The 20,858-nt window shown below is 45.0% G+C and overlaps 1 protein-coding gene across 1 annotated transcript in view; it reads right to left on the minus strand.

The window, feature by feature from the left end:
• Dnah8 (dynein axonemal heavy chain 8) overlaps window positions 1-20,858 on the minus strand; it is a 253,171-nt gene that overhangs the window by 205,155 nt on the left and 27,158 nt on the right. The window contains exons 9-17 of the mRNA XM_085832623.1: window positions 19,416-19,529; window positions 19,113-19,220; window positions 17,900-18,001; window positions 13,963-14,109; window positions 12,634-12,831; window positions 7,895-7,971; window positions 5,401-5,500; window positions 3,763-3,882; window positions 2,195-2,330 (exon numbers count right to left, since the gene is read on the minus strand). Of these exons, the coding sequence (XP_085688749.1) occupies window positions 2,195-2,330; window positions 3,763-3,882; window positions 5,401-5,500; window positions 7,895-7,971; window positions 12,634-12,831; window positions 13,963-14,109; window positions 17,900-18,001; window positions 19,113-19,220; window positions 19,416-19,529 (1,102 nt within the window). The remainder of the gene's footprint in view (window positions 1-2,194; window positions 2,331-3,762; window positions 3,883-5,400; window positions 5,501-7,894; window positions 7,972-12,633; window positions 12,832-13,962; window positions 14,110-17,899; window positions 18,002-19,112; window positions 19,221-19,415; window positions 19,530-20,858) is intronic.

Here is a 20,858-nt window from a genome sequence, read left to right on the forward strand (position 1 = left end):
ATGATTTCATCTAGTCCAACCTGGCCTTCCACTCACTATATAGCAGAGGATGACTCTGAACTTCTGACCTCCTGCCTCAAGCTCCCTAATGCTAAGGTCACACGTATGCACGGCCACCTGCTGCTAGACCTACTAAGTAATGCTGAGCCCTGGCCTCTCAGAATACAGAGGTGTTTGGCAGGATTTTGATTTGTTTTGTTTTTCATACTACATATCATGAGAACATCATACATACACATAAGCATTTTTAAGACTGACATTTCAGACCTAACCAAGCCTCAACACCTGAGTTTGATTCCTGAGACCCCCATGGTAGAAATCAAGTTATCCAGACGTTGTCCCCTGACCTCCACATGTATGCTGTGTCACATGTAAATGCAGAAGGATATATGTACACATAAATAAATAAATAAATAGTTTTAAGATGGAAATAGATGTTTTTATTATGAATTGAAATGCACAGCCTCAAAAGATTCTTGCTGGAACCTTAGATCACTCTGTGTGTGTGTGTGTGTGTGTGTGTGTGTGTGTAGTATTTTAGCCACATGTATGTCTGTGCAACATGTGTGTGCAGTGCCCACAAAGGCCAGAAGAGGGCGTTGGATACCCTGAAACTGGAGTTACAGATGGTTATAAGCCACCATGTGGTTGCTGGTAATTGAACCTGGGTTCTCTATAAGATCAGCCAGTGCTCTTACCCACTGGGCCATCTCTCCAGCCTCTTCAGACTATTTATGAGTGTAACAGGAATTACTACTAGAAGCATAATAGGAAAAAAAAAACATTACTTCTAAGGCTCATATGTATTTACTCAAATTTTATCTTATTTCAACAAACTTTATTATCACAAGAATTTCATTATAATCACAGACTCTGCCAAGTCTCGTGTGGCTTGGCAGAATGTCACAGCAACACATTTTAGGAAAATAAGGTGCTCCCTGAATCCATTTGAAGTTGGCTGATGTTTACTCACTGGATAAAATTCGTCTTGGAGAGTTGGTTCCTTTTTAAATCTATTATTGGGAGGATGTGTCAGAGCACACCCACGTGGACAGCAGAGGACAATCTGGGGAGTCGATTTTCTCCTTTCACATTTAAGTGAGTGCCAGGGATTGAACTGAGGTCTCCAGGCTTGAACTAAGGTCTCCAGGCTTGTGCGGCAAGCTCCTTTACACTGACTACACCATCTTGCCAGCCCAAGATGGTTTTGTTTTTTGTTTTTTTAAGACAGGGTCTCACTGTCTAACCTGCATCTCACTATGTAACCCTGGCTGGCTGGCCTGAATTCACAGAGATCCCCCTACCCCTGTCTCCCAAATGCCGGGATTCAAGGATGAGCCACCACAACTGGCCCTTCACGAAGTTCTTAATGGGGTCAGTTTTTCCTGAGAACCTCAGCTAAGAATTTTATTCAACATATTAGGGGGACCTTTCAGAAATGAACTAGAAATCACATGTCCATTCAGATGAAGCCCAGAATAATTCCAAACACTCATTTAGCAAAATCTAACTGTGCTGAATTTGCAGGGCAGAACAAAAGAGTCAAACGCTTAAGACAGCTCCATAGGGACAGATGGGACCTAAGGGCCACTGCAGGTGAGAGTGACCATCTGAGAACCTGGCGGGTCTCTGTCAGAGAAACTCTTGTGCATCGTCCATTTAAAAGGAAGCCCGGCCAGTACCCCAAGCACAGTCAAGCACAGCCAAGCCGGAAACCACCCAGAGCAATTCGTTTCCCATAGCCTGGGCTAGCATGGAAGACTCCAAAGTTAAGCTGTTAGCTTTGCTAGGGAGCACTTCTCCTAGGCATTAACCCGCTGCTATGTGTCCATCGTACTGACTAGTGTCAAATGGTGTTCTCACAAGGCAGAGATCAGTTCATAAAACTTGATACAAACTATCAAGACTGCCTGATCTCGTGACTATGGACTGAAACAATTAGACTTTCCTCCTTGCAGGGAGCCCCAGTCCTTTCACCCCTTCCCCTCTAGTCCTGGGCTCTGTATGGCACCCACCCTGGTTTGTCCACGTTGGTTCTATAGAATAAACTCAGGCATTCACAACTGATCCATCCTCCCAGCCCCACATCTAAGCTTTAACCATGCAGCCTGGTCATATGTAAGAAGGAGGCCAAATGTCATCAGAACCGTGCATTTGTTGGAAACTGAGCCCCACTTGCGAGCCTGATACGTACCATACTGAAGCTGGGAAACCTCCTTGACCCAGGCTGTGTGGTAAACCACCTCAAACTCCACCAGCACGTATGAGATCCTATTATACTGACGGATGACAGCTTTGCCTTCTGTGCTTGATAAAATGTCTGAGTTTTTCTGGATTTGGGTTTTTTTGGGGGGGAGAGAGGGAGGAAAGAGAAAGTTTTATTTTCAGACACTGCAGACTTTAATCCACAAACAACTTATACTGACGCCAAATAGACATGGTAGCCATTTAGAATCTGCCTTAGAGTAAAGGGCCAGAGAAGCCGGAGACAGGAAGATTCGGATAGTCCAGGGGAAAGAGAAGAAAAGGTTAAATCAGAGTTCTGTTGGCCCCACAACCAGCCACGGGAAGCAGAGCCTCTCGTCTCCAGTTCCTCCCCTCTGCCCCATTTACCTGGACCAGGGACAGCTGGCTGACTTTCCTTAAACAGTTATTAGAACAAATTCCTTAATACTACACAGCAGTGGAGATGGAACTGGGGAAGGGAGGGTAAATCAAAAATGATTTCTTTTTGTTAATGTTGAAAGGATTTACAAATGCCAGGCTGGATCCACCACTATGGTTAGCCTCTTGCCTAAAGCTAGAGTTTTTAAATGTCCTTGAAGATTATTTTATTTTTTTTTTACTAAGGAGATCGGGTGTGCACACAGGAGCGCAGGCGCACGCAGAGACCAGTAGGGGGCGTCAGATATCCTGAAGCTGGAATTACAGGTGATCATAAACCACCCCACATGGGTGCTGGGATCTGAACTTGGGTCCTTTGCAAAAGCAGTATGCACTCTCAGCTGCTGAGCCAGCTCTCTTCCATGGCCAGTTGAAATGTTTGTAAATGAGCAGAATAATGAAGCAGGCAACAGCAGCAGGGCTGAATCTTTACATTTCCTAGTGCCCCGTAAGAAAATTACTCCGAGGCTGAGATTCTATGGGTTATTTTGTTCTCTCTTGGGGCATGAAATACAATACCACACAAAGCAGACTCTATTCTGATACTCTGTCTCTTTCTCAAATAAAAACAACAGGGAAAACAAAGAAAAGACAAAGGGACCTTTCCAGAAGGCTGGCAGAGTTACAAGGACCTCACTCTTCAGTAGCCTAATCAACTCATACTGCATATGTATGCCACGATGCCATGCCTAGGGCTCAGTTCTTCAAAGAGGAATGCAGGCGCACCCCTTCTCGGCTTTCATTAAATATGCACCAGCACCTATCCATCCACCCACGCAAATAAAGGGTCGGGACATAAGCTCACGCTGTGTTTTCTAAACAATCGTTTTTAAGAGCCCTTATAAAGTGCCTTCTGTTATTAAAAGACGTAAGATTTGCCAGCTGTAATTGAACAGCTTGGTCCACTAAACATGAAAGGATTGTCTTAGCCCCTCTCTCTGGCATTTTTTTTTTTTAAGTTTGCTTTTTTTCTCTCTTGGTAAAAGCATTGGTTCTGACTACTTCGTTGGCATCAATATTGTAGGACAGGATGCATTTGTAATGTAATTTCGTTCCCACACCACCACGATCCGTGTATAAATCGTATGATTGGCTTACAAAGAAATAGTTGATGGGTTCGTTTATCCGGCGGTACAGCTGCCTCACCCAGAGAATTTTCCCTGCTATGGGGGGCATGTTGCGAGCGAGAGGGGGGTCATCTTTCTGAGAATGATAGAGCTGTAATTAAAAAAATATGGTGTTAATATTTGCGTCCCACACAGTGGAGAATGTGAAGAAATTTACAACTGTATTTGAATAGGTGGTTGTACCGTGATTCAAGGTCGAATGCATGAGAGAGAGTCAATGAAAATGCAAATTATATTCAGAACCAATAATCTGGGGCTCAGAAACAATCATGTCCACAATAGATGGCGCTTACTCTATTTGCCTTCGTTTCCTATTACATGTTATGCTTTGAATCGGATATGCCCCACAACCTTCTAGAGGTGCGTGCGTGTGTGTGTGTGTGTGTGTGTGTGTGTGTGTGTATGTGTGTGTGCGCTCGCGTGCGTGCATGTACGTACATGCACATGTGCAATCAAGTATGCATGGCTGTATGGATGCCAGAGGTCAATGCTGGCATCTTCTGTCCCTTTGACTTTGTTTTTGGGGACAGAGTTGCCCACTGCGCATGGAGCTTCCTGCCTGGGCTAGGCTGGCTGCCAGCAAGCCCCCAGGAGCCACCTGTCTCCCTCCACCTGTGCAACATGCAAAGCGCAGGCCCATGCTGCTGCACCTGCCTTAGCTGAGTGCTGGGATCTATGCTCAGGTCCTCACGTTTGCACAGCGAGCTCTTTACTGACAGGGCCATCCTCCCAGCACCTCTCCCCACCCCCCACCCCCGATGTCTTATTTTAAATATCTGCCCACCCCTAGCTGGTTGTGCTAGTTGGGAAAATTGTGGCATCGTTAGGAGGTGGAAATCCATTGAGAAGGGACGGGGCCTCTGGAAGTTAGACCCACTCCCTGATGTGGACTGTCTGTCTGTCATGGGAATAGCCTTGGGTTTACACCCCTGCTACCAGGCACTGAGCTACTCCACTACCACAGGCTGAAACTCAAAGGCAACATAAATCTTTCCCCCCAGTAAATTCTCTCCATCAGGCATTTCTATGGTCAGGATGCAGAGGAACTGCCAAGCATGTTTTCTTTTCCATCCTCATCTCACACTTTAAGGAGGTAGTCCTTGGGGGAAACCTGTAGCTACACTGTATCTGGTACCCTCCTGCACCTGCAGGTCTATGGCAAAAACACTAACCCAACCAGCTCTGCTTTGAAAATGTGGGAAGACTGTGTCCAAAGCACAGTTCTTTTATTTATTTATTTATTTATTTATTTATTTAATGTAAGTACACTGTAGCTGTCTTCAGACACACCAGAAGAGGGCATCAGATCCCATTACAGATGGTTGTGAGCCACCATGTGGTTGTTAGGATTTGAACTCAGGACCTTCAGAAAAGTAGTCAGTGCTCCTAACCGCTGAGCCATCTCTCCAACCCCACAGCACAGTTCTTAACAGTAAACAGATGTGGATCTGGCAGTCCAGGGACCCTCAGACTCAGAGGGCATTCTCCAAGAGCCTTCATTCTGAGAGGAAACCTCTGAAGACCCAGGCATTTGATGACAGCGGCGAAGGTTTTCAAAGCCTCCCTCTTTACACGAATGTGTTCTTCTGTGTCCATGCAGGATACTTACCTTCTTGGTAGCTTCAAGTTCAGCCACATAGCACTGAAGAATCCGTTCAATTGTGTGATTGATTTCCAGTTGAAGGCAGGGAATGTTCAGCTTCTGAAACCTAAAAGGAAGCGAAACTGGGAAATGAGAAACACTGCAGACATGCCAGAGCACTAAATATTCACTCATGCATTTGATAAATGTTTATTCTGGGCTTCGTGAATTGTACGTAACAACAGACAAGGCAGGTGCACCCTCGGCTTTCCTGGACCCTGCAGTTTGCACATTGAAAAGCAGATATTGTAAAATAGCCTGTCAGTTACTACCACATCTACTCAGGGACTAGACGATGCCTGGGAAGTACTAGGACCAGACTCTTCTGATAATAGAAGGAAGTGATCAATAGCATATTTTAGGCAAAGAGGGCAATGGGAGATAGATGGGGGGGGAAGGGAGGTGCCACTTCCCTGCTACCTGAGTCGTCACTTGTCAAAATCATTTCGTTCCTGCTGTGAATCTCCTGGTAGTCTTTTGAGAGACGATCACTATCACAGGAAATATGGAAGTGTGGCAAAGCCACCAGATAGCCAGATACACTGATTCCCAGGGAAGAATTCCAAAAGGGAACTCTGGCATGGGTCTTGTTTTTATCCATCTGTCTCTGTGTGTGCATATGTGTGTCCCTGTCTGTCTGTCTGCCTGCCTGTCTGTTTGTCTCTATCTCTGTCTCTCTCTCTCATATGTGCACATGCGCGCACACACACACAACCTCTAGTCCAACTTCTCTCTCTAGCACCTAGACTTCCAGTCCTCATGGGGAATAGAGGATAAAGAAGAATGAAGGAGAGGAGATTTTAAGTGGTCTTGCCGAGAATGTCTGTGAGACAGCTTAGTGAGGCGGAGGACATTACTTGCTTGACTGTGACGACCATTTTTCCGTCTATACCACTACATCTGTCCTAGTTTGCTTCTCTTGCTGCGATAACACCAAAAGAAACTAAGCGGGGGAAAGGGTTTCAGCTTCCAACTCTCAGGTCACCATCCCCTATCAACTCCCTTTCTCACGCAGCCCAGAGGCATCGCCTAGGGACGGAAGCACCCACCGTGGGCTAAACTTACTTATATCAATAAGCAATTAGGAGACATGCCCACAGACATGGCCATGGGTCAATCTGATGGAGGCGGTTCCTCAGTTAACACTGCCTCTTCCCAGATGTCTCCAGATCTGTGTTGAATTGACGTCTAAAGTAAACTATGACAATATGCAGTCGTGTTCCTTGGAAACTCTTTCCCCAAGTAAAATTAAACGTTAGCTATTCCCTCCCCAATAATATGAAATTAAAGTGAAGTATATGACACGGCCATTTGAGACTTTCTTATGAAAGTCTTTTCTGTTATGATTTTTTAATTCAGTGGCGCATCATAGCACACACCTGTTCCCCATTTGGGAAATGAAGGCAGCAGGAGCGAGATGAAAGGTTTTCCTGTGGCCAGCCTAGCTTACAGTGAGCCTATCTCAAAAAAAAATCTAAAATGGTATGAAAAACTATGTTGTTTCACAATTCTATTTACTGGTAAATGAAATGTTAATGCTAATAACTCTTAAAGTTTATGACGGAAAGGTTTCCAGAACATCTAACTTGAAAACAAATTGTGTGTGCGTATGTGTATGTGTGTGTGTGTGTGTGTGTATGTGTGTGTGTGTGTATATGTGTGTGTATGTGTGTGTATGTTGTATGTGTGTATGTGTGTGTATGTTGTATGTGTGTGTATGTGTGTGTATGTGTGTGTATGTGTGTGTGTGTATGTGTGTGTGTATGTATGTGTGTGTGTGTATGTGTGTGTGTGTATGTGTGTATGTGTGTGTGTGTTGTGTGTGCAGGGATGTAGTGTGGGGGTGTACAGATACATGTGTGTGCAGGTGCACATGTGTATGCATATGTGGAGACCATAGTGCAACCCCGGTGGCATTCCTCAGGTGCCACCCACCTGTTTTTCTTTTTTGAGACAGGGTCTCTTACTGACCTTGAACTTACTGATTCATCTAAACTGCATGGCCACTGACCCTAGGGATGCTCCTGTCTTTGCCTCCCCAGGAATTATGGATTACAAACATGCCTTCCTCCTCCTCCTCCTCTTCTTCCTCCTCCTTCTCCTTCTTCTTTTTCTCCTCCTCCTCCTTCTCTCCTTTCTCCTTTTTCCTTTCTTCTCCTCTTCCTTCTTCCTCTTCTTCTTCTTCCTTCTCTTCCTCTTCCTATCTTCCTCTTCCTCCTCTTCTTCTTCCTCCCCCTCCTCTTCCTCCTTCTCTCCTCTTCCTCTTCCTCTTTTTCATCCTCTTCCTCTTTCCCCTCCTCCTCTTCCTCCTCCTTCTCCTCTTCCTCCTCTTTTTACATAGGCTCTAGAAATTGAACTCAGGTCCTTCCCATTGCAATGCAAGAACTTTACCACCCAAGCTACCTAGACTGTGCTTTCAGAAGAACCCACCCTCCCCTCCTTCAGCCCCTGTAGTAAATACCTCTGAAGCAACTGCAGAGCCTGCTGGGAGGACAAGATCTTCCCAAAGGTACTGTTCATAAACGCCTGGATTTGAATCTAAAATAGAACATTAACATTCAAGTTATGTTTACGTGAAGGAGTCTAGTTTTGTTTCATATCTACCACCTGAGCGCCTAGTGATGCCTGTGGCCTAGTCTGCTGTGGTGGCCACAAGCCATGTGGCTGCTGAATGAAGCATCACCCCTTAGAAGTGAGACATAGGTGAGTTTAAAATACACACAACATCTTAACAACTTCATACCCGCCCCCCTCCCTGCCTACAAACCCACGGAGGTTATATAAAATACTTATTTTATGGCTTAGAAATTAATAACATGTGAAAATTATAATATTCTGAATAGACTGGACTAAAAACTATATAATTTCAAAATGAATTTCAGCTTCTTTTTCATCCATTCATGCAGCTGTTAGGAAGACATGAGTCCCTTGGGTGGTTTCCATGAGCAGCTCCTGATTGGATGTTCTAATTGAGAGAATGAATGGAAGGGGAAAGGTTCCCTTGCTAAGTGCTCTTCTTTGGGATGCTAATTTCTAACCGTGTTGCTGGGACAGTGTATTGACATTACAAACAGAAGATATGAGCTGCCCACTCTACTGCCCTGGGAAATCTTGTTGCTGGGGCTCAGTAGGAACGGGAGACAGAAAATGTTCCTCCCAAGATTCCGACCAACCCTGGCAATGAGCTTCAAGCTCTTGGCCCTGAAATATGGAACTGAAATTGCTCTTTGCTGATTCTTTTTACCACATGGACTGTATCGGTATTGGTGGTCCAATGGATCACAACCATGGGTTAGTCAGACACTGTAAACAGAAGGAAAGTCAAAATACTGACAGCACAGTCAAGGTATCTAGCAATAGCTATCAAAAGGCTTATAGGAGCTGGGTTTGACAGGACACACCTATAACCCTAGCACTCAGGAGATAGAGGCAGGGAAACTAGAAAAATCTGAGGCCAGCCTGAGCTTTGTACAGAGACCCTGTCTCTCAAAAAACTGAAGAGCTGGGATGTAGCTCAGTGGCACACTGCCTGCCTAGTTGGAACAAATCACCAGTCAAAAAAAAAAAAAAAAAAGAAAAGAAAAAGAAAAGAAAGAAAGAAAGAAAAAGAAAGAAAGAAAGGGAAAGAAAAATCATATGGCCACCAACTTTATTGGAAGCTAAAATTTACTTCTTTCATAATATATAATCATCATTAATAAATCATAAAGTTTTCAGAGAGCAAAATTTTTAATTCCTGTTGCCATGAATATTTAATTCCCAATTTATTTCGGGAGTAAATTCCATCCAGCCCAACTAGCCAAAATGAACAGTAATAACGGGAATATATCTTAATATCAGAACATAATTTTCAAAAGTGGAAGGGAAATGAAAAGTAAGTTAACTTCTCAGACCTGATGATGTGGGCCTGTGATCTCAGTTGCTCTGTAGGCTAATGTAGAAAGATCGCTAGTTCAAAGACTGTCTTGTCCATAGAGGGAGTTCAAGGCCAGCCTAGGCAACTTAATGAGACCCCATGTCAAAATGAAAAGGATGAGGAATGCAGTTCAGTGCTAAGAGTACTTGCCTAGCACATGTGGGACCTAGTAACACACACAAAACAACAGCAACAACAAAACAGTCCAAAAGACAGACAAAGGATAAAACTTAAGAGAGGATTCAACAGTCAAGAGCACTGGCTGCTCTTACGGAGGACCTGGGTTCAATTTCTAGCACCTACAAGGCAGCTCTCAACCTTCTGTTAACTCCAGTTCCAGGGGATGCAGTGCCCTCTTCTGGCCTCTGCTGGAACTGCATGCACGATGTGCACACACACACACACACACACACACACACACACACAGAGGCAAACACATACATAAAAGAAAAATAAGTATATATATTTTTTAAATTGAAGGAAACCTGTTCCAAAAGCAGACAGTATGATTGTAGGAGTGGTGATACCTTAGTGGTGCTGGCGTATTGATATTGCCAAGATTACATGTAATATACACCTTAAAGATTTTAAAAGCAATATTTACACATATGTCTTATTTTTTCTTTCATTCTTCATGGCAAGAAACAGAGTTCCAAAAATTGGGAAAAGCAGGCCAGGGGGAAAGCTCAGCAGGCAAAGGCACTTTACACCCATGTAGAAAGACCCTTTGGGTGTATGGCTATTCATGCATGTCTTCTACTGGGTACTCATTTTTCATTAAACTATACTGTCCAAGAAAGGCACATGATACGAAAGAGTCAACAGCTTAGCTCTGCTAAGACAGAGAAAGCTATTCCTTCATAGTAATCCTGCTTCACTTAAGGTCTGTTAGATGGCTCTGGGCCAGAAGGCAAAGGACAAGCGCTCCTACATTGTGAAGAATGGGGAGGGGGGGCTGTCTCTACAATGTATTTAACTTTTGGAAGCTATGTTTCTGTGCTTTTCATTTGTTTTCAGATCCCTGGCGGGGTTAAAGCCTAGTCATAGTCTCATAAGCAAACTTAAGTTGTTTAGCGTTAAACTGGAAGATGATCGAAAAGGATGGTTTTCAGATGGTCATACAAGTTAAAATCAAAACATAATTCAGATATAAAATTGTAAGCTCTTTAAGTTAGGATAAATGTTAAAGTAATGTACCTAGGTTGACAAAATTGATAGACTGGATGTTATTAGTATATATCATACGTTATAGTTTACACAACTGCTATTTCTATGTTCAATGTATATCTGAGAGAAAAGGCCATTTTTAAATGGATTAAAAAGGGTAAAATGTAGCTGGGCGTGGTGGCGCACGTCTTTAATCCCAGCACTTGGGAGGCAGAGGCAGGTAGATTTCTGAGTTTGAGGCCAGCCTGGTCTACAAAGTGAGTTCCAGGACAGCCAGGACTATACAGAGAAACCCTGTCTCAAAAACAAAAACAAAAACAAAAACAAAAGGGTAAAATGTTATGGATCTGGTTTATTACTGATGTTAATTGAGCTCTCAAATCACATGGGAATTCACATGTCTGCAGGTAAGACACCTTGGGTCCCTGCCCCCATCTGGCTCTAATTGGTAAATAAAGTTGCCAGCGGCCAATGGTAGGGCAAGGAGACAGAGGCGGGACTTTAGATTTTCTGTCAAGGGAACCCAGGGAAGAAGAAGAATCGCCATGCTGGGGAGGCAGGAGGATCAGGCTTGAGAGCTGCAGGAGAAAAAGCATACAGCCATGGAGGAGTCGGGGAAGAGCGGCCCAGGGACCCCTCCCCCCCGCTGGTCTGGAGCAACAAAGGTAGAATGTTAGTAAGCACTAATTCATAGAATAGGAGGGGAGGCGTTAGCAATGCGCATGTCTGGGAGTGACCCAGCTAGAGTATGTCGCCAGGTGGCGGTGGGACAACATGAATATGAATAGTGTTAATATTTAATACAACAATGTATAAAAGAGCTCTGGACGTGTGCTTATTCATGCATGCCTTTTACTGGATACACTCATTTTTTTCATTAAAAAAAAAGATTAGAGGCCAGAAAAAAAGGTCAGTAAAGCACATAGGTTGCAAGCATGAAGACATGAGTTCAGATCCCATCGTTGGCATGAAAAGGGCCCCTACAGACTCATAGGGAATGAAATGAGTGGAGAACTGACCTGGTTGTAGTAGGTGTGGTCTTGTTTGAGGGATGTGGCCTTATAGTAGGTGTGGCCATGTTTGAGTGGGTGTGGCCTTATTCAAGTAGATGTAGTCTTGTTTGAGTAGGTGTGGGCTTGTTGGAGTAGGTGTGGGCTTGTTGGAGGAAGTGTATCACTGAGGATGGACACTGAGGTTTTAGAAGCTCAAGCCAGGCCCAGTATCAGGGTCTCTTCTTGCTGCCTGTGGATCTAGATGTCGAACTCTCAGCTCCTCTCCAGCACCATGCCTGCCTGGATACTGCCATGCTTCCCACCATGATGATAATGAACTAAACCTCTGAACCTGTAACCTAGCCCCAGTTAAATGTTTTCTTTTAAAGGAGTAGCTGTGGCCATGGTGTCCTTTCACAGCAATTGAAACCCTAACTAAAACAGGTCCCCAGAATCGTCATAAAAAGAAAAAAAAAAGGTAATGTGTGGCTACAATTTCAGCAATGACACAAGATTGATCACTGGAAATTTGTGATTAAGTTCCAGGCCAATGACAGGCATTAACCCAGATAAAAGGTAGAAGACACCTGAGATTGTCCCCTGGCCTTGCCACCTTGCACATAAATACCCCCCCCACACACACACAACTAAACACATGACCATACGCATCCATGTGCACACGTGCACACACACACACAGGTAGAAAATGTTTTATAAGTTGCTTTTAAAAAATTATTCACCCTACAAATTTCTTAAAGCAACTTGGAACAGGAATAAAATAAATGGTAAATACATGTGGCTGGAGAGATGGTTCAGCAGTTAAGAGCCCTGGCTGCTCCTGCAGAGGACCTACGTTCCATTCCCAGCACCCACGTGGTGGCTCACAACTGTAACTCCAGTTCCAGGACATCTGATACCCTCTTCTGGCTTCTGAGGAACCAGGCATATGCACATGGTACACACACATACATGCAGACAAAACAACAAACAAAATGAAATAAAACCTTTTTTTAGAAAGATCAATACAGAAGCATCACTCTGCATGGATTTTTGTAATAGCAGCGCCAAGAAGAACCATCCACGATGCTCCCATCTATATGCATGCAAGCTTGTGTAGCTACTGACCTCTAAAATATTGATTTTCCCCATAAACTCTGTGAAGTCTGTGTCAAATTCTGTTCTCCGTGGATCCAGGATGTCATATTGGTTCTTCTTAATGCCCTGATAGATGTTTTTGAACTTTATCCCCAGAATATCGATTCCTTCGATTGTAGAGTTGCTCAAGGCTGAGTATGTTTGCACAATGGTTATCATCTCTGTAATCTTCCAAAAGAAACATTGCATGGTTAGAAATGAGTTCTCAGGCCCCTTCTCTAGACGGGGCTCCTGTGTTAAACGTTGCTGACCAGGGGTGCTGTTTTGGAATGCTGTTGAGACATTAGGAGATAGGAGTAGCTAGAGGAAGGAGGCCACTGAGGGTGTGCCTGGGAGAGTCACTGACATGGAAACTTCTAGCTTCTTTGGAAAGTCAGTTATGGCAAATGAGGTTTTGCTGGGCTACACAGGTAAAAGGATGTTTTGCTGGAGCAGACACAGGAAAGATCAAAGGGGGGACGGCCCATGGTGGATGGTGCCATCCCTGGGCTGGTAGTCCTGGGTTCTATAATAAAGCAAGCTGAGCAAGCCAGGGAAAGCAAGCCAGTAAGTAACATCCCTCCATGGCCTCTGCATCAGCTCCTGCCTCCAGGTCCTTACCCTGTGTGAGTCCCTGTCCTGACTTCCTTGGGTGATGAACAGCAATGTGGAAGTGTAAGCTGAATAAACCCTTTCCTCCCCAACTGGCTTCTTGGTTGTGATGTTTTGTGCAGGAGTAGAAACCCTGACTAAGACACTCTCCAAAAACTAATACCTAGGAACCTTTAGGGTGGCTTCCCTACAGCCTTCTAAACGATACCATCCCTCCTCAGTCAGTCTTAATGACTGAAGTCAGAGGTGCGGCTTTCTGCTCAGCAAAGGTTTCCCCTACACAGAGAATGTTGGTCCTGAGAGAGAGAGAGAGAGAGAGAGAGAGAGAGAGAGAGAGAGAGAGAAGAGCGCAAATGGGCTTCAAACTTTGCCCGCTTACAGGGCTCACAAGCCACACATTTTCTCAGGTTGATATTGTGGCTGAGAGCCGGAGCCTTCAAGTTCAAGATCTATCTGTGCAACAAGAATTGAGGTCTTGGGAGAGGTGAAATTCTGCAATAGCCTTGCGTCATCACAAGGCGCTAGCCCTGAGAGAGAGAAGATACCAGCTCAAACACACACAGTTGTGGCATCTGAGGAACCTGACTGACTGAGTTGGATCAATACTAGGAAGAGGCCTGAGTTAATGATCCTCACCCACACGACCTGAACCCCAAAATAACTAGCCCCATGTTAAGGGGGGGGGGGCTGTGGCTGCAGAATGCTTACTTTCTCCAGTCTCTTACAGAAGGCTTCGAATTTTCCAAATATATACATTTCTGAAACTTCAAAAGACTTCTCCCCGGAGGATTCTAAAATCTGCTTCCTTGTTTTGTGAAAGGATGCCTGGTATTCCTTGAAGAGAAAGATGCAATCCTACAAGAGAATTAGAGAAAAAAAAAAATCAGGCAGGGGGATGGGCGACAGGTTTATGATAGGCTGACCATGCCAGCCCCATCAAACAAAGGCTGGTACTGTTAGCAAATGTTCATGTCCTCTGTATATAAAGACCTGTGATCGACAATATCTGTTTTTAAATGTTTATTTTAAACTTTATTATAAAAGCCTCCACACAAACACACACACACACACACACACACACACATCGTGCACTGAAATTATCCAGACTAACAGACCATACAACTCAAGGAACTCAGATACAGTGAGAGTAGTCATTCAGAAAGCATGGATTTTTGAATACACAATTTGGTTCTGTCTCACTTATCTATTTCCCTTAACTCTTCCTGAACGTATGACATCAGGTTCCATGGCTAACTAAACGAAACTGCTGTGCCGTTAAGTTACCTTCTAATTATTCATGCTTGCACTCAACCTGGGTCAGAGGTGCGTTTACAGTGGGCAGCAGTCAATGGAGAGTCAATGGGGTTTTGGTTTCTTTCAAATCTGTTATGTTATGTGAACATGTGCTTTAGCCCAGGCGTGGGGTAAGAGGCTGCTTCACAGCAGGTGATTATGATTTGCCTCGAGCACTGGCGGGGGCTGATCTTTGCCAGCTGCAGAAAGTTTAATTCTGGGACTCTAGAGAGGGTGGAAATGCCAGAGCTCTAAGAGGGGCAGAAGGTGTGAAGAAGAAAGATGGAAGGAGGAGGAGGAGAGCGAGGAGGGGAAGAGGGGAGGAAGAGAGAGGAGGAAGAAAGAGAGGAGAAGAAGAGGAAGAGGAGAGGAAGGAGGAGGAAAGGGAGGAGAAGAGCAAGGAGGAGGAGGAGAGGGAGGAAGAGAGGGAGAAGGGAAGGGATAAGGGGAAGAGGAGAGGAAGAGGAAAAGGAGGATGGGAGGGAGGAGGGAAGAGAGGAGGAAGAAAGGGAGGAGGAGGGAGGATAAGAGGGAGGAGGAAGGAGAGGAGGAGGCTTCTGCTCCCCACCCTCTGCCCCCATGTTCCTGGTAGCTGTTGTCAAGTGTTCACAAGCAGAAGAAATTAGAGATATATTAATGACAAAGATTGTACTTGCCCCAAAGAACTCAATGACCTTAATCAGCAGGAAGTTGTCTAATGAGGTCTACGACCCATTAGCCTCTAAACCTTCTTTCTCCCCTGCCTAGTGTTGAGAAGTTTGAAGGGAGATAAGAGATATAAGAACCTCAATAACATAGCCCCAGCCCCCAAATAGTGCCTACAGATATAGACTGGTGTACTGGGTTTGTGTGTCAACTTGACACAGGCTGGAATTATCACAGAGAAAGGAGCTTCAGCTGGGGAAGTGCCTCCATGAGATTCAGCTGTGGGGCATTTTCTCAGTTGGTAATCAAGGGGGGAGGGCCCATTGTGGGTGGTGCCATCCCTGGGCTGGTAGTCTTGGGTTCTATAAGCAAGCAAGCAAACCAGAAATTAACATCCCTCCACGGCCTCTGCGTCAGCTCCTTCGTCCTGACCTGCTTGAGTTCCTGTCCTGACTTCCTTTGGTGATGAACAGCAATGTGAAGGTGTAAGCCGAATAAACCCTTTCCTCCCCAACTTACTTCTTAGTATGATGTTTTGTGCAGGAATAGAAACCCTGACTAAAACAGCTGGCCAGAATGTTGAAAATGAGAGACTGGGTGCTCAGCACTCAAGGGGACACCTATCAACACCCCCTCCCCAACCAAGGATTGGGAACACTGAGGGAGGAGGAAGAGGGAGAAGAATGTCTGAGCGGGAAGAGGGTTTGGGGGCTGCGACATGCTTTCTGGACATAACACAGCTGTTGTATTTATTAACTCTCGGCCGCTGCAGTTCCCTGCGTAGGACCTGCACGAGATCAAGCCAGCCAGACGTCAGGCTTGGATGAGGAGGTGAGCTCCAGGCACCCCCTCTTACTGCTGACAGATTATGCTTGTAGGTGTGGAATGTCCTTCTTTCAGAAGGCTTTGACTACAAGTGGGATTCTCAGCTCCTGGGGACAGTCCCACACCAGTGTATTAAATGGACTTAATGGATCATAAAAAACAAAACAAAACAAAACAAAACAAAAAACCCAAAAACAAGAAGTTGGGAGAAGATACTGTTATGGTTTGTCTATGCTCAGCCCAGGAAGTGTCACTATCAGAAGGTGTGGCCTTGTTGGAGTAGGTGTGTCACTGTGGGTGTGGGCTTTAAGACCCTCATCCTAGCTGCCTGGAAGCCAGTCTTCCACTAGCAGCCTTCAGATGAAGCTGTAGAACTCTCAGCTCCTCCTGTACCATGCCTGCCTGGATGCTGCCCTGCTCCTGCCTGGATGATAATGGACTGAACCTCTGAACCTGTAGGCCAGCCTCAGTTAAATGTTGTCCTTTCCGAGAGTTACTGTGGTCACAGTGTCTCGTCACCACAATAGAACCCTGACTAAGAGTCATTCCCTATTTCTTGGCTGTCCTTGCCCTTTGCACTGGTTCCGGGGCACTTCTAGGTTTGGTTTTTTCTGAGGCTTTTTTCCTTGCTCACTCTGGCACTCCAAGTCTTCACTGGCTCAGCTCATCTTCCCTTCGGATAAATGGCAGTTTCTTTTATTTATTTATTTTTATTTTATTTTTTATCTAGTTAGGTTTTTTGTTTTTTGTTTTTTTGTTTTGTTTTTGTCTCCACTTGTTAGGTGTAGTCTCTGGACACATTTCAAAGCATCTTCCAAACGCTTGTGTTCTGCTGTCAAAGGGAGAAAGCTGTGTCCAGACTTTCATGTCTCCCGGAAGGTAGCTCCCTGTTGCTTGAGGCCCCTAAGAGCTCATTCTTCTTTAAGTTACTGAGAGCTGTTTTGCTTCTCGGTGTTTGATGGTTCTTTTCTTTGTCTGTTAGTGCTCTTGATCCCAGGAAAAGAATCTGTGCTTCTCAGGACTGACAATCAAGTCCCATGTGAATGTATGCGGGAGAAGAGATACCTACAACCTCAATGGATAACGGCAGAAGAGTCCACTTCACAATTTTTCCCTTCGCCCATCCATTTCTTCACCTTCTGTTGCTGTTGTTTGAGAACAGGAATCCCATGTAGCCCAGGGTGGCCTCAAGCTCCCTGTGTAGCCAAGGTTGACCTTGAATTCCCAATGTTCCCATCTCTACCACCCCCACACTAGGGCAACAACGATGTGCCTCCAGGCCTCTTTTATGAGCTGCCAGAGAGGGGGCCCAGAGGTTTATGCATGTTTAGCAAGCTTTCTACCAATCCAGCTACATCCTTAGCCCAGTTTCTCCATAATTCTAGAATAAGTGCCTCAGCTTCTTTTTCCTTCTGTAATTTGAGCACAGGTACTTGTCTAAGGCTACTGGGGGCGGAGTAGGGGGAGGGGCATCTGCCCGGGTCTCTTCTGGGCTGGTTAGTGTTGCTGTCCAACACTGTACACCTGCCAGTCAGAGCCCACTTCAGTTAGTTTTTCCACTTCTCCTGGTACTTTAACTTGCTCTTCTCATTGTGACTTATAAAATACTTTGTTACTTTGAATCATCCAGGGGAAGGGAGCATTGCGCATGCGTGCAGGTGCCTACAGAGCCAAAGGGTTCCGGATCCTCATGGCACTCTCTACCACCACTGAGCCATCTCTCTGGCTCCACCAGAGTGAACTATGACAATCCTCTTTTATATTCCCACACTACTCCGTGACGGCTTCCAAGGGAGCACGTTTTCATGAATGAACAAAGAGAACAAGATTGAGCTGCCAGGTGAGAGCTTTGCTTTATGAAAAATGAAACGCTTTTACAAACCTGGATCTTTTTTAGTACAGCTGGCGTTTCCTGGTCCCACACATGGTTTGTTCCGCCATCAGTAATGTATGCTTTGCAGGCTGTTACCATCTGATTTGTCACCTAAAATAAAGGTAGGTACAAAGTGGCTGTAGGTGAATGGCATTTAAAAGTATAATACATGTGATAAATAATTAATTTGTGGAGTATGTAAATCACAAAATTAAAAACAACAACAAACAAAACACAAATCAAATCAAAATAAGAAAACCCAAAACATTTACCTACTGCAATTATGTCAATGTCCCTGGGGTCATGAGTCCCAAAGTCAAGCACATTTTCTATTTGTCTAGTACACTTCCATTTAAGTCCTGACCTAGTCCAAAGTAATGAATGACAGCCACTTAAAATGGTTACGGGAAAGGGCTAAGAGTTGGCTCAGCAGTTAAGAGCACTGACTGCTCTTCCAAAGGACCAGAGTTCAATTCCCAGCACCCATGTGGCAGCTCACAGCTGTCTGCAACTCCAGTTCCAAGACCCAACATCCTCACTAAGGCACGTACAAATGCAAAACACAGAATGCATGTACAGGCAAAACACAGATGCACATAAAAAAATTATTTTTTTTTTAAAAGGGAAAAAGATGGTTGAGTGGAAGACTATAGATCAATGCTTGCCCTGCATGCTCAAGACCTTGGGTTCCATCACTTCAGACAGGTGAACCTCAGGAGGTAGAGGCAGGGGCATCAGAGGTTCAAGGTCATCTGCCCTCTACAACATAAAAGAATTTGAGAGCAGTCTGGGAAACATCCTGGGCAGAGGGGGAGAGGGAGAGGGAGGGAGAGAACTCGCCATGGTGGGCTGGTGAGATGGCTCAGCAAGTCAAGGCGCTTGTCTCACAAGCCAGGCAACCTGAGTTCAGTCCCAGGAACACAGGGAAAGGTAGAACAGAACAGACCCTACAAAGTGTCCTCTGACCTCCCCAGGCTGCTGTGGCATGCCAACATCAAACACACACACCACCACGCCACTGCCGCTGCCGCTGCCACTGCCGACTACAACTACAAGGGAAAGGTAGAGCAGAACAGACTCTACAAAGTGTCCTCTGAACTCCCTGGGCTGCTGTGGCATGCCAATATCAAACACACACACCACCACGCCACTGCGGCCGCCGCTGCCACTGCTGACTACGACTACAACGACTATGACTACAAAGACAAAGAAAAACACTCACCTTGATGAATAATGATGTCATCCTCTCTGATGTATTATAATACCTCGACACACTGTGAATCATTCTGATGGCATTGATCAGGTTCTGTATTCCGTGTGCCATGGAAACCTAAAATCATCCAGATACAGGAAGTAAATTCTATCATACACGTGATCCCGGTTTGCTTCCGACGGCTGCGACCACACGCCACGGCCAAATGCTTTAACGGTGCAAGTTAACTTTAGGAACCCTGATTCTTAGTTTTCTGGACTCTGAGCCACCCCTCCAGGCCCTAGAAAACCCCACCATCAGGAGTGTGCTCACCAGGTCATAGTTATAGAGGGGCTGACATACTTTCTCCAGGGTGTACAAATAGCGCACGTTATCCTTTGATTCATTTGCAGTGTCGGTGATTCGTGCGTCCAAATCCCGCCAGTTCTAAGGAATCAAAATTGCATAAGAATCCAATTATCAACCTAAATATCTCACTGTGCTTCAATTTAGTCACGAAACTCAAGCTGTTTTCCCTGACCAAACAGACCCTGTCCAAATCTGATTGGTGTAATTTTCTTTTTCTTCCTGAAAAAGATTCACTTGAGCTGGAGAGATGGCTCAGATGTTAAGAACACTGGCTGTTCTTCCAGAGGTCCTGAGTTCAATTCCCAGCAACCATGTGGCCACTCACAACTGTCTAATTAAACTGTAGTTCCATGAAACCTGACACCCTCTTCTGGTGTGCAACTGAACATGCAGACAAGGCACCTATACATGGAAATAAATCTTTTTAAAAAGAAAACAATGGGCTGCAGAGATGGCTCAGTGGTTAAGAGCACTGTCTGCTCTTTCAGAGGTCCTGAGTTCAGTTCCCCAGCAACCAGATGGTGGCTCACAACCATCTGCAATGAAATCCGATGCCCTCTTCTGGAGTGTCTGAAGACAGCTACAGCGTACTCATAGACATAAATAAATCTTTAAAAAATAATAATAAAACAATTTACTTTTTATTTGTTTAATTATGTGTTTGTGGGGTAGGAGAGAGGGAGTGTGTGAGTGAGTGCAGGTACCCAGGGAGGCCAGAAAAAGGTATCAGATTCCCTGGAGCTGGAGTCAGGGGTGCTCGTGAGCTTCCTGACATGGGTAGTAAGCAGCAGACTAGGGCCCTTTGGAAGAGCAGTGAAGTGCACTTAACCACTGAGCCATTTCTCCAGCCCCTGATATCTCCTTGTCTTGTAGAACCTAAAACTGGCTGTTATAAGCAGGTTAAATGCTTGACAAAAAAATAAAGTCATTCCTTTGTGATTGTTGTCCTTGTGTATAGACTTGGACTAGACCTGCTTCTGTCCAGAATGGTTTTTCCAAGATGGGTACTCAATGACATTATATAACAGTTCTGGGTCTTCCACAGTGAGTCCTGTCACTAGAACATGATTCAAAGGAAATACCCATATTGGCAAAATGGACTCAGTTGGAAGTCAACTCTCAAGTTTTGTCCTTTGAACCTGAACTGTGGCCCAGAGGCTGGTGTTCTCTTGTGCTTGTTTCTCAGCTTGTACCGTCATCTTGAAGGCTGGAGAGAAGCTTTGGGAGGTGTGGCCTGGCAGGCAGAGGAGAGCCTCCGCAGATGCCAGCATCTTTTCCCTGTCTGCTGGTCTGCCCCATGTCAAAGGCATCTGCCACATGCCCCTGATACCATGAGCTCCACTGGATCCAACCACAATGATGGGTGATGCCTTGGAAACCAGGAGCCAAACAGACCATTCTGCCTTT

This window comes from Mus caroli, unplaced genomic scaffold, assembly GCF_978045245.1.
Source record: "Mus caroli unplaced genomic scaffold, Mus_caroli_1 scaffold_18, whole genome shotgun sequence".
NCBI lineage: Eukaryota > Metazoa > Chordata > Mammalia > Rodentia > Muridae > Mus > Mus caroli.